Below are 14,068 nucleotides of genomic sequence, written 5' to 3' on the forward strand. Positions count from 1 at the left end.
CCAGCCGAGCAGCCACCGCCCTTCCCGCCACTCCCCCCAGCTCCTCAGCCGGCCCCGCCACCTAACGGCTAACGGCCGCCAGGGGGCGGAGCCTGGCAAAGCTCCGCCCTCCTCCCGCCAGCGCCGCCGCTGATAGGCCAACGCGGGGCGGATGCGTGACGCGCGCGGCGCGCCCGCCAGATTGAAGCGGCGCGCGGAGCGGCGGTTGGTGCCGTGATGGAGGCGCTGACCTTTCCCCGCTACAGCCCGGATGATATTGTCGCTTATCTCCGCAGCCACGTCCTGGTGGGAGCCGAAGCCCGCAACCTCACCAAGGCCGACCTGTTCGCCACCCTCAAGGTGTGTGAGGGCCCCCGCCGTGCTGTGGGGCTGCGCTGCGCGCCCCGTGACCAGAAAGCCTCGTGTTAAGGCACTGCCGTATTCGTTAGCAGAGCTGCTTGCTGTTCCTTTAGCTGTATTTTAATGCTTGAGCTGCAAGGAGCCGGAAAGGAAAGCTTGTTTTTGTCTTGGTGAATTTGCTTTTCACGTGTTAAAAGGCAGAACTGCTTTGTTGTCCTCATCAATGCTGATTTGTGCCCTTTGCTTCCTCAGCCTGAAGTTTTGCACATGATTTTCATAAGAATTCTGCAGAAAGTGTATGGGATCCGCCTGGAGCACTTCTACATGGTACGTATGCATTGGCAGGGGGTAAGGAGATGCGAAAGGAGAAAAGAATTGTGCTTTCCCCGTGAAATGCTGTCAAATCTCCCTTTTATCACCTTACTAGAAAATGGCAAGTGGTATACTCTTCTTTTTTTATATATGCATATATATATATGTGTGTGTGTGTGTGTATATTGTAATAAATGTTTATATATGTTGTAAAAAAAACATACAGGCTTCCTGGGAATCTGGCTTTGACCATGGATGGATGAGGGTCTCTTAGAAGGACCTTTAGACTGGGTTAGAGGGGAAGCAAATGGTGCTTTTAATGTTAATCACCTCTACTCTGTTAATTGAGAGGAAAGCAGGGTGAGGGGCAGTTGGTGGTCTAGGCTAACTGATATCCTTCTGATTAACACTTCATTTATCTGCTGTTTCTGCTAGACAGTAATGGATTCCTGATAGTCACCCAGAGGGTGGTGATGCACTGGAACAGGTTGCCCAAGGAGGCTGTGGATGCCCCATCCCTGGAGGCATTCAAGGCCAGGCTGGATGTGGCTCTGGGCAGCCTGGTCTCATGGCTGGCAACCCTGCATACAGCAGGGGGTTGAAACTCAGTGATCGTTGTGGTCCTTTTCAACCCAGGCCATTCTATGATTCATCTGCTTACTTGATAGCCTCTTGACTTGTGTCCACCTCGGATGGAAGACAGTCCTCAACTAATTCTAATGAGCTTACGCTGTGGGATCAAACCTGTGTTTTCTCCCATGAATGCACTCTGGTTATGTATTGGCTCTCTTTATTTTTCAGATGCCAGTCAACGTTGATATAGTGTATCCACAGATATTTGAAGGCTTTCTACCTGTTTGTAATCTGTATATTCATATGTAAGTACAAGATAGCACTTTTTAATGGAATGTTTATAGGGAGTTACTAGAAGCAGTGGGGTACTGTGCCTCTGGTGGTTGGTTCCACTACTTGTCTCTGAGCAAAACAAAGTTTTCAGGTGAACAGGCGACAGCAGTGTGGTAATGGAGTTTAATTCCAAGCAGGCAAATGAATGTGTTAGGAGGCTACATATAGTTGAGTTGTGTGGAGGATAATTTTATTTAAAAAAACAAAGTAAAACAACAAAAAACTCCAGTGCTTCTAATGAGTTGAAGTTCACCATTGCACCTGACAGAAGGATCTTAGGTACTTGTCTGAATTCTGTTTAGATGTATCTGTTGAAATGATGTGAGTGTTACACTTGTAGCTTCATTTTTGTTTTAATGGCAGAATTGATTCCCTCAGTTAAGTGAAGGAATTTCTTAAGCTGCTCTGCAGGTGAGTATTCATAGAAATCCTAAGAGATGCTGTAAGAATACAGGTTTTTAATGCTGATCTGCACAGTAGTCTTACTGTATTATTCTCCTGAGGCTTATTGTTGCTGTGTGCTTGCTGTGCATGTGCTCTGCAATGAGAGGACATTATCTGGTTTTAGTCTGTGTATATAGTGCAAAAACTGTGTAGTAATCACTGAAGATGTTTTGTTTCTTTGCAGGGAGCGCTTCCTTCCAGTGTGCCGGGTTAATGATTTTCAAATTTCTGATGTTATAAATCCAAGTAAGCCAATGCACTGTAAGCCTTGTGTTTCCTGGGCTGGTGGCCACTGCTTGTTATCTAGGCTCTTTTGTGTGACCTAGTCAGGTGGGCAACTATTATGGAGATCTATCCCTGCCCACCAGCTACTCATCTGACCTTACAGATGGTTCTTAATGATGGTTCTCCATCTTACTCCTTTAGTAGGATAACACAGTGAGGCTGTATTTTATTAATCTTTCTATTAGGTGCCATTTTCTTAATTTGTTACATAGCATAGGATTGCTGAGATCTGGCATTAAGCTCATGGCTGCTTTTCTTGCAGCCTGTGAAATCTTTGCAAGGTGAGCAGGGAAAGAGCTAATACGTATTCTCTCTTGCAGTTTCTGTCTCTCCTCCAAATTATGCTTTGCCCAGTTTTCTCTAAGCAATTACAATGTGTGCAGGGACAGAAGTAGTAATGGTTTGTAACTTCCATTTCAGAGGCAAAGAGGACAGCTCGCTTCTTGAGCGGCATTCTCAACTTTGTGCATTTCAGAGAATGCCGACGCGAGGCCTACTTGGAGTTGCAGCTGAGCTATGTAAGTCTGATGCTGTTTTTCCACACTCTTACTGAAGTTACTTAATGCTAACCTACAATTGGGAACATAAAGGTTGTGTTTTTTCAACAGCGTCCTAAAGTGATGTGAGAATCTTAAATATAGCTAATACAAGCAGGTACCCGTTTGCTAAAAATTCTTGTACAGCTACATTACACATCAAATACAACTACTGTAAATGGCTCCATGTAGAACTTTGCAATGCCCTTAGGGAAACATGTCAGTTCAGAAGAATGAGTGGCTGGGCTTGTTGACATTGTAAAGGTTTCTGCTTGGTACCATGGCTGAGCTACTACTTTAGCTGTCAGCTGAAGTTTTTTTTTTTTTTCCCCAGTTTTATTTGGTAGTTCAGCCTTGTAAGTGAAGGTTTGACATCTCCAATTGTTTGGAGAAAATATAGATGTAGTGATTGTTGGCTTGAAGCTAGAACTGCAGGTGGTTTCTCTCTGAATATCTCAGTAGTTCAGAGATCGTGCATGTCATGTGAAATGATGAGCAGGGGCCTCATAGGACTCAAGAGAAACTACTCCTCTGAAACAAAAAGTTCTGAATGTTTAACTTGCAGAAATCTGCTATGGAGAAACACCAACAACTGGAGACAGCAAATCAGGAGTTAGAAATGAAGCTGGAGAAGCTAAAGTGAGTATGAGGACTGAAGGTCCCAGGATCTTTCTGTCTGATGCAGATAAAATTCCTTTTTGTCTATAAGAGATGTGACTGTGTTCAGTAATATGATTTCTTTTTTTGTGAGACTAGAATGCTATAGGTGGCAGAATCTAAGTGTGTAGGTGTAATAAATCGAGACACTGATTAATCTTTGTTAATGGGAGTGGAATTTGTAGCCTGTTTTTATTTATTGTTTTTTCATCTGACTAGCTTCTCCTCCATTTTGAGCCCTCATCACATGCACCCACATGTATTATAGAGAAGAAAATATATATATTATTATATATAATAAGGAAAAAAATATTTATATGCCCAATTCTGTTCCTTTAGGAGCCTTTAATTTGAGCAGGCTTCACTTCTCCTTTGGCACTTGTCTAAGTTTGCTGCTGGTTAGCCTCGTTGGGAAATAAAGCAGAAAGTATAGAGATGTCTTTGTGTTGCACTTGGTTACAGAGGCAGTTCTGATGGCATTAAGCTAGAAAGGCTGCTGGCAGGAAATAAGTGTGGCTTTGGGTCTGTGTAGTTGCTTTGAGAAGATACTCTGGTTTGTATATTGGGGAGACTAAAGAGGAACTTGATGTTATAGTTTGTTTAGTCATCTGTCTTTTATTGTTTCTATAGCTCTAGGAAGTTGGTCTTTAACTTAATGGATGGGTGAAGCAGCATTCCTCAGTTATTTGACAGATTTGCCCTATTCTCTGTTTTAGGCAGTTGAGTTGCACTGTCTACACCTTTGTCCCATTAAGTTTGTTTTGCTTGTAGGTAACAGGCTAAAAAGATGGCTAGCTCCCAAGATTGCTTTCAAAACCAAAAGCTTCTTTGCTGATAACTGCTCTCGATATGTGCAAGGCAGGAGGATCTCTAGCTAGCTATAGTTGTATCTCAATATGAGCTGTTCCTCTGGCACATCACAATATGCAGGTTTCGTACTTCCAAGCAAAACTGGTGGAAGTATTCTTTCATGCCCATTTGTATTTAATGCTATCATTAAATATATGGTCCTACTTTAACCTGTACCACTTATTTCTGAAATTGCTCTTTAGATGATGTTTTGCCTACAAAGGCTTATAAGCCCAGGGAAATAAGCTGTATTAATTTGAGACTGTTTCGACCTGATCCATGATGTTGCTGGCTGTAAAGCCTTTGGAGAAACACTGTTTCATTTGTTGTACTCTCACCTGATTATGGTGATGCTGGACCTGTCTAATGTCTTTATTTTTTTTGCTTAGCACTGTTCCAGTTGAACAGCAAGCAGAATTCAAGCAACTGTCGGATGACATTCAAGAACTGGAGCAACTTCTAAGCCATGACTATCGTCGGAAAACAGTATGATCTCTTTGTGTATTTCTCTGAACTGGTGCCAAGGCTTCTGATCAACATTATTTCTGTTGATTTTTATTTTGTTCCTTGTCTCGTACAGAGAATAAAGCAGGGTGTTCAGATTTAAATCATAAGTGGTTATTGCAACACTAAGTCCTGTCTAATCTCTAGCATTACCTGTAAGGAATGTAAAACACGCATGAAATCAGATTTAGAGAACACAGAAATGTATTTGGTTCTTTCTTGAAATAAGTTATTGCCATGACTTGGAAGATCCACTTATTGTTGTTCCCTGTAAGTTCTTGTTTTTTCTTGCTCCTGAATTTTAAGAATGAGAACTGGAGATGAGCCATGGCAGGTGACAGGAGGCCTTAGGAAGGTCACCCAATGGAATGGCTAACAAAAACAGCAAGGTCGATCACAGGATGGGATAACTGCCCAGCAATGGCAGGCTTGCCCTTAAGACCTCATAGACCTCTTCAGCTGTGTTGGAGAGAGAGAAAAAGAATGTGGTTAGGTTTTTTTTTTTTTTTTTTTGGATGTTACTGTAAGTCAAGTTTCTGCCATGAATACTGTTGACCGTGGGCTTGACTTCTATAGTTGGAGGGCCTTCTGTTAGTGCAATTAGGCTGCAATTTTGTATTCTAGTCTTGGTGCACCGAAGAAACAATCAGTGAGATCTCATATACGTGTCTAATAGAAGGACAAAGGAGGCAGTAGCTGTAGAGATGTTTATTTCAATTTTATTTCAATTTGTTTTTTCTTTTTTCTTTTCCCTTAGGCAGCATTGCAAGAAGTGATTTCACAAAAGAAGTCAGATATTACAGAGAGGACCAGAAAACTGGTGAGTTCATCTCTGTGTAGGCTGTAGCTTGTTAATTCAATTAATAGATAATCTTTGTAAGGTTAGATTATTCTCGGAGCTAGTTAATGTTCATGTGGTTACTAGTTGTGTTTTTTCATCTTTCAAGAACTGCTTCACTTTCATGCCATGGGAAGTGTGGTGCTCTTCCACGTGAGCATCACAGCTGACTTGGAAACCCTGCAGTGACTGCCTGAGTTGCCTTAAGTGAGGGGCTCTGAAGGAGAGAGCTGCTTACCATGTGTTTTAGCTGGCAGGTGTTCTGTGAAGCACTGGGTTAAATACTGTTCTTACAACTCAGTGCTGTACCACTGAGTGTGCTCAGGGAGCAGAGTGGACTGTTAATTGTTTTGAGAATGTTGATGTTCACAGGAATTTTTTTTTTAAAGGACTTCCTAAGAAGGAATGACTTAGAGAAAAGAATTTGTCTGGTCGTGAGATCATGCAAACTATGCTTCACAATTCCTCTTTGCAATTGGCAACTTAAATGACCCAAAGTTCTCTTGTCCTTGTAACTAGAATGAGCTTAAAGTGACAATGGCTACTTTGAAAGAAGAACAAGAGCAGCTGAAATCAAAAATTGTGGAGAGCCCAGAGGAATTGAAGAATTATAAGGAACTAATGAAGGAGACTGTTAAGAAACTCAAGAAATCCAAGGTGAGATTTGCTTTTCCTTTCCTTCACATGAGGAGATTTTAAACTTTAAAAGTGCATCTTACTGAACTTCCATTGTTTTAAACTAGTTTTTGAGTGACTTATACTTAAAGATCATCTATTTCCACACTCCCCTGTGCCATAGGCAGGGACAACTTCCACTAGACCAGGTTGTCCAAATACTAGCAAGAAAGAAATGGGCAGAAGTCAATATACACAGTACAACGTTGACAGTAACTGCTGAACTCCCCTATTAATACTTTTTCTTTTTAAAGCAAGAGGTTATTGAGAAATACGAAGGTTATCGAGACCTGGTTGAAGTTCTGCCATCGTGCCAATTGGAGGTGCAGTTATATCAGAAGAAGATGGAAAGACAGGCAGCAAATGTGGAAAGACTGGCCAGTGTATTAGCAGAGGTTTGTATTACCAAAGTTAAACTTGGTTAGGGAGAACTTTTAATGTCAGTCTGAGTCGAGGTCAGTTAGTCAAGTCAGTTAGTCGAGTCATTAGTAAACATCTGCTCTCTTCTCCTGTCTGCTCACAAAAGAAAGAATTTGGATCACTTTAAAACCTCATTATGGAAACATCAGTAAAACATAGCTGCTGCTTTGCTGGGTACCACTAATGTCCTTTTGGCCACTTTTAATAGTCTCAAGCTTTGTTGCCATAGATACCTGACCTAAAATTGTTATCTGGGGGTTGATAGAAGGAAATGATGGAAGAAGAATGGAAGTGAGATGTTCTCTTCTGCATATAGAGCTGAAACTAGAGCAAATAAACTGTTACTTCAAGATTACTTTATCTCTCAAGGTTTTAGTTTATTGATGTACTATGCTAAACTTCTGCTGAAGTGCTTGTCACAAAGTACCTTGCTAGTTACTACTAAACTGAGAATAGAGTTGTTAAGAGCATTTAGGGAAAAAACAGCATAGTCTTTTAAGTTATTTGTATGACATTTTCATAAAACCATAGCCTAAGAGCTACAGCAGAGCTCAAAGTAGCTTCTAAAAATGATACAAATAGTAATTTGTTCATTCTGATGTATTTCTAATTAGATAAACTGGGAGATAGTAAGGAAAGCTGGTCAGCTATCAGATCTTTAAAAAGCAGGAAGACTGTTCTGATCTTAGGGAACTTCTAACATGGTTTATCATTATATAATCGGTTATAATTGGTATATAATGATTTATCATGATGATAATATGGTTTATCATTCTGCTTATACCCCCCACTTTGGTTTATTTCAATGCTTTTTACATACTGCAGGTCAGAAATCTGGAAGACCAGCTGGAGAGTGCTCAAATCGAGCTGAAGAAAGGGAAGACGGATGAAATGTCCCTGAAGAGACTGGTCACTGCGAAGCATGAGAGGCTGTCTACAGCTGAAATAAGGATAAAAAAGAAGCGTGAAGATGTTGAGCAATATAAGCACACTGTATTTGAGTAAGGATGAGTTGATATTCCTGCTTGCTGCTGCTCTATGTCTTCGTTATGTGCTGGTACAAACATGTAGCTTAGCGCTAAGAGGAAAATGAGTGATGTGGGATAGCTTGGTATGAAGACCAGTAGTGCTGCAGGCAGGGAGTTGGGGTCTCAAATCAATAATTGCAATGTGACTTGACAGCAATTCTTTTATTGGATCGCTAATTTAATTTATAATGCTTATTCTTGATTCTTTTATCTTCTTAAAGAGAATGTCACATTGGGATAATTTCCTAACTTATCAGACTTCAACAAAGCCCCATTTGCCTTTCATGAATTTTTCATAATTTCCCTTGCCACTTTTGCTCATTATCAAAGATGTTCAAGACCCATGGGGAAATGGGGCTCGTATCTCAGAGGAGCATTATCCTGACATGATGCTTCTAAAACAAAAGGAAAAGTGTCATTTGATCAAAGCCTCTTAGCCCATCTCTCTTTCTACTGTATGCTAAAGGCAAGTTGCAGAGCAGTGTTTACACACAGCAGTCACTTCTGCAGTAGCAGAGTGTGGTGTTGTAAGGTCATGGCTTCCCTGATGTTCACTGTGCTGAACTGTGGTAAAGAAAGCTCGTTATATAATGCTTTTGTACACTAATAGGAAAAGGGATGTGGAAAATTACTGGCTGGGGTTGCTTAAAAAAGGTGGAAGAAAGCTTTTTTTTTTTTTTCTCCAAATCAGTGAGAGTGGAGTCTAAGTCACCATCATGAAGAAAGGCAGCAAGATTCCTAGGCCTCTGCTCTTCATGTAGGGCACTATCAGCTAAAGGGAGATTGGAAGGAAAAGCAGCTTTTAATTAAAGAATGAAAATAATAGCCTAATGCTCCTCTGTACTAAATGTTGCTGCCAATTTATCTGTTTCTAATGTTAGATATTTCCCTTGAGTATTTAAATTAGATGCTTTGATAAGAAAGAGAGAAAGGGAGGTTGCCTTGATTTGGAAACAAGTTTTCACTGGTGGGTAAGAAAATGTGTCCTCACTGTTCCCTTGAGGTAGAAAGATATAAATATGCTTTCAGTAAGTTTGAATGATTTCAGCCCAATCTTCAGAGAAAGCAGCTGCTACAGTTCCAACTGTAATTATTGTGCAAATAGTATAAAGTGTTAAGTGTTTTCTGCAGATCTCCTGTTCCCACAGTAACACTGCTGATTACATGGCAGCTTACAGCTGGAGCTAGCTAAATTCACCTGCAAGCTTGGAAGGATTTGGAAATAATGTTCACAGGTGGATGGAATATGGGGATCTGAGGCTGAGGAGAATGTGACTTTCAATTGTGCTGAAACACCAAATGCAACTGTGTTGCTTTCAGACTCCTACATTGGGTCCTAAGCCTGTGCTGGCCTTCAGCCCAGGCTCTCTACATGTGTTCTACAAAGGCTCAAAGATGGAGTGTCCAGCTATCTGCAGGCTTCAGCTGAGTCAGTTCTATTGGAGTAATTGCAGTTTTGATTGACAGCAACGGAGGGGCTTCAGTGAATCCCTGTAACTTCATTTTGAATTCTGTTTTTCGTATCTATACTATTCCAGATGAAGGATTAGACAAATATCCACGTTTCCTAATTGTACTTTCAGAGCAAGTAAACTCTTTGCAGTATTGTCTCTAGAAACTGCACTTGGCATGCTAATTAAATACAAGTTTGGGGGGGGGGTTAAGCTTAATCTGGAATTGGCTGAGTGGTTCAGTACTAATTTTTTTTTTTCTCCCTCCTTTAGATATTTTAACAGAGTTCAGGAAAAGAGGGGTGCTGTATATGATAAAGTGACAGCAATTCACAAGGAAATCCAACAGACAAGGTTCAAAATCCAGCAACTGAATGAGAATGCTGAAAAAGAAGAAACAAAAGCTAAAGTGAGTTGTGTAGGGTTTATTTGTTTATCTTCTAGAGGAAATCTGTTTGGTAGTCTGGAAATTGATATTCAGCTTGGTCTGTGCAGATGAAATAATTCTTATCAGCCTTAAAAACAAGTAAGCTGAGCAGGTGTTGGTTGGAGTGGATAGTGAGACAGAGAGCACTTGCTTATGGTTCTGCTGTGATGCTAGGATTTGTTTGCAATGTGTCTGCATGCTATATGTGGTGTGTAGAAGAAATGGGCTTTGCAAACCTGGGAAATGGTTCTGGAATGATACGATGGCCCAGTATTTTGAGAGATGAAACTGAACTTGTCTTTTCGTGTGTATCTCTAGCACATACTATCCTAGTTTCAGTGATGTCCATTTCTGTATCACAAACCTTCTAGCTCTAAGCAGTCTGATTTTATTTATTTTGCTGGGCCATTGGGACCTATTCCTTGAGGCCTTACCTTCATGCTGTAGTCACAAGCAATGCTGAAACCTCTTGACAGTCTTCCTCAAATAAAGGAACATTTGCCATGTTGCAAACCCATTCTTCCTACAGTTTCAGGAGGAGGATTGTCCAGGTCAGTTCTAGAAAGGCAGAAATCCTGGTGGGTTAGGAGTAAGGGATTGCAGTCAGCCTGTAGCATCTTCTATTTGTTTGGTGCTGAAGTACTGTCTGTGCTGGGAGGACAGCCATAGTAGTCGCAGGGGCAGAGGTCACAGAATCACAGGGTTGGAAGGGACCTCAAGGGTCATGAATCTCCAACCCCCCTGCCACATGCAGGGCCACCAACCTCCCCAGGGCTGCATCCAACCTGGCCTTGAACACCCCCAGGGACGGGGCATCCACAGCTCTGGGCAGCTATTCCAGCACTTCACCACTCTCATGGTAAAGAACTTCCCCCTGACATCCAACCTAAATCTCCCCTCCCTCAACTTAAAACCATTTCCCCTCATCCTGCAGTTATCTGCCCTTTCAAAGAGTTGACTCCCCTTGTTTGTAGGCTCCCTTGAGGTACTGAAAGGCTGCAGTGAGGTCACCCCGCAGCCTTCTTTTCTCCAGGCTGAACAAGCCCAGCTCCCTCAGCCTGTCTTTGCAGGGGAGCTGCTCCAGTCCCTGATCATCTTTGTGGCCTCCTCTGGACCCTCTCCAACAGCTCCCTGTCTTTCTTGTACTGGGGCTCCAGACCTGGACACAGTACTCCAGATGGGGCCTCACAAGAGCAGAGTAGAGAGGGCCAATCACTTCCCTGTCCCTGCTCGCCACCCCTCTTCTGAGGTAACCCAGGATACCATTTGCTTTCCAAGCTGCAAGAGCACGCTGCTGGCTCAGGTTAAGTTTTTCATCCATCCATCCATCACCCCTAGGTCCTTCTCTGCAGGGCAGAGGTCTTGGTGATACTGCTCCATTCTGTGTTAATCTGCACCAGTGTGAAGATTGTGCTGCTGTTTGACAACCTTAGTGTTGTGAGCACCAGAGCCATACAACAGATGGTAATACTGGGATTTTGCTTGTGGCTGCTCTTGGTCTTAGGAGGTTCTGTAACTTTCCTGTATTCTGTATACCAAGGAAGCAATAACTTTGAAATTGCATGAGACCTCTCTGGCTTATGCTTTAAACTTTATAAGGGTTTAACTTTTCTGATGGAGTTGTGTGTGGTTTTTTGTTTCATTTTACCTTCCTAGGAGATATACCAAAACCTGAAGGCTGGATTGGAGAAGCGTCACGATTCTCTCATAAAGACAGCAAAGAATTATGCAGCCTCAAGAGAAGATAAGATTGCTGAACTGCAGAAGGGACTGCTTAGAGTTCAGAGTCCTGGAAGTAGTTCTTAGACCTGCCTTCACTTGTATTCCTCTTCTGTTTATCTTCGTATCTGAACTCAGCAACTTGTGCTTTGTGTGAGATGGAGAGTTATTCCAGGCAAAAAACGGCTTTCTCAAAAGCCACGACAGAACATATTTACAGTTGTGTTAACTAGATGCTAGAACTTGTTTCTGCTCTTGGTGGTATTGGATCCTCACATATGTTAATTCAAGTCCATGTTTGGGTGTTCAGTCCTTTTAAAAAAACAAAACAACAGACAAACCCCCAAACCAAAGGAATATCTGTAGCTTAACTTGTGATGGCACTTAGTTTGCCACAGTGTTTTGAGAATGCTTTTCAATTGTTTCAAGTACTGTCAATTTTTAAAATAGCTGATATAAGGATATTTAATCCTATTGCTATGTTATGCTTCTTCTCCTCCCCACTCTCTCAACTCCCTCTGTCAAGTGTTCCAATTGGAAAATAAAACTTGTTCTGTACATTTGTAGGAATGTGTACTACTAGAGTTTTCCACTCTTAAAGAAGAGAGGATTCAAGGCTGTACACAGAGCCTGAGACAAATCCTCTTCACTCACTGCAGCCCAGGCAAGCCAAAAGGTTGAAAATCAATGCTGTACCAGGCTGTGAATAAGCCTGTATAGTTCAGAGATTAGAAATGTGCAGGGCAGAGTAACTGCTATGTTCTGGTTCTTGCTCTCAGAGGTTTTCTGACAACATCTGTTGGGTAAAATAAAAGGCTACAATTCATGGAGAAACAAAACTACTGGTTTCCAGGGACAAGTTTATGGATTTTCAGTAGACTCTTGTGGCTTCAGAGGGGCTTGTCTAGTTGTCCCCAAAATACCTATAAGCAAAACATAACCAAAGCTATGCTTTAGCCAGAGATAAGTGATTCCCAGCTGTGAAGCTACCTGCTGCCTTTCAGGAGCTAATACTCATCTTGAACCATACAGTAAGGCAGTGGGGGGAGTTCTGGTGTGACCTGAATAGCAGTGCAGGAAGAATGGCTTTGTTAAGGCACTACAACTCAATTTCCCTCAAGAGGGCAGTGACATTCAAAAAATCTTCTTTTTTGCTTGTTTCTTTTAGCAGTACATCTGTCTAAATGCCTATAATCTTCTGCCAAGGCCTAAATCAAACTTGCAGAACTCTTAAATTTCATAGTAGTCTTTTAAAATAAGCAATTTAAGAGACAAATGTATTGTGAAGCTTGAGAAGAAACTGGACAGGTTAGACTTAGTGGAATGAGACCTACGTAGCCTTCCCTATGGCCTGCTTGTGAAAACAGGCTATTAGTAACTGCTGTTCAGCTTGGCATGACACTGTTTATATGCAGTTTGATTTTTTTTTCCACATATACTGTAGTAGAGTCATAGAATCTTTCAAGTTGAAAGGGATCCTTAAAGGCCGTCTGGTCCTCCTGCCCTGCACGGAGCAGGGGCACCCACAGCTCCATCAGTGCTCAGAGCCCCTCCAGCCTGACCTTTATGTTTGCAGGGATGGCACCCACAGCTCTCTAGGAATCCTGTGCCACCTCACTGCTCTTATTGTAATAAACTTCCTCCTTATATGCAATCAAAATCTCCTCTCTTTTAGTTTGAAACCATTTCCCCTTGTCCCATCACAGCAGACCCTGCTAAAGAGTCCGTCCCATCTTTCTTACAGCCCCTGTAGATACTGACAGGCTGCTCTCAAGTTTCTCTGAAGCTTTTTCCTCTCCGTGCTGAACAGCCCCAGCTCTCAGCCTGTCCTCAGAGGGAGGTGTTCCATCCCTTGGGTCATTTTTGGCCCTTCTCTGGATGTGCTCCAGCTGGTCCACATCTCTCCCATACTGAGGACTCCACATCAGGATGCAGCACTCAAGGTGAAGCCTCGCCAGTGGGGAGCAGAGGGACATTTACTCTTTGTGCAGCCTCACTGGTTATCCCCAATCACCTCCCTGTCTTCCATGTGCCTTAGCATAGCTTCCACTATTTCATATACTGGTATTTTTCAATTCTATGCTACATATTTATTCATAATTCATATGCTACATAAAGCTCATAGCAAAATTGCACTGTACAGCTTAGGCTAATGGACTTTCTGCTCACTAGCTTCAAATGCATTTAATTATTAACATTATTTTGTAAGTAACAAGGAAACAAATTCTTTAAAACAGCAGCCTTATAACAGCCTTCTGAAGAGATGCTGTCTCTGCTCCCTGTGCTCATCCTTCAGATAGACTTAAGTTGTCAGGCATCCTATCCCTAATACGTGAATTACTTCAGGGTGAAATCATTACCAGTACAAAAATACTGACTGCACGTGTATATTTGCCACCAGACATTGAGTGCAAAGTATAACATGAACCATTGGAGTTTTCTTGACTTCCAACCTTGTAAACAATGTGTAACTTGGACATGTTTGTTCCATATGAGTGCCTGGTAGTCTGGCAATGTATGTACAGTATCTCCTACCTGGTGAATATAGCACTGAGTAATTCTGGCTGTCTGCCTGGACAGGAATGGTTTGTTGCAGCCCTCTCAGCAAAGTTCTCAACTTAAGTGATGCTGCTGTCTTTACTGTTACTGTTGCTCTCTTTCCCAGTTCACCCTTCTTT

At 42.0% G+C, this 14,068-nt stretch overlaps 1 protein-coding gene across 1 annotated transcript; it reads left to right on the forward strand.

The window, feature by feature from the left end:
* The first annotated feature begins 175 nt into the window (after window positions 1-175).
* On the forward strand, window positions 176-11,956 carry NUF2 (NUF2 component of NDC80 kinetochore complex). The gene is made up of 13 exons (XM_042873767.1): window positions 176-339; window positions 592-666; window positions 1,453-1,529; window positions 2,186-2,247; window positions 2,707-2,804; window positions 3,388-3,461; window positions 4,718-4,814; window positions 5,590-5,652; window positions 6,190-6,327; window positions 6,600-6,740; window positions 7,591-7,766; window positions 9,518-9,653; window positions 11,328-11,956. The coding sequence occupies exons 1-13, from the start codon at window positions 217-219 to the stop codon at window positions 11,475-11,477; spliced, it is 1,410 nt and encodes a 469-aa protein (XP_042729701.1). The 5' UTR covers window positions 176-216; the 3' UTR covers window positions 11,478-11,956.
* Window positions 11,957-14,068: the final 2,112 nt, after the last annotated feature.

Source organism: Lagopus leucura, unplaced genomic scaffold (assembly GCF_019238085.1).
Source record: "Lagopus leucura isolate 7727_CA_CO unplaced genomic scaffold, USGS_WTPT01 Super-Scaffold_100009, whole genome shotgun sequence".
NCBI classification, from domain to species: domain Eukaryota; kingdom Metazoa; phylum Chordata; class Aves; order Galliformes; family Phasianidae; genus Lagopus; species Lagopus leucura.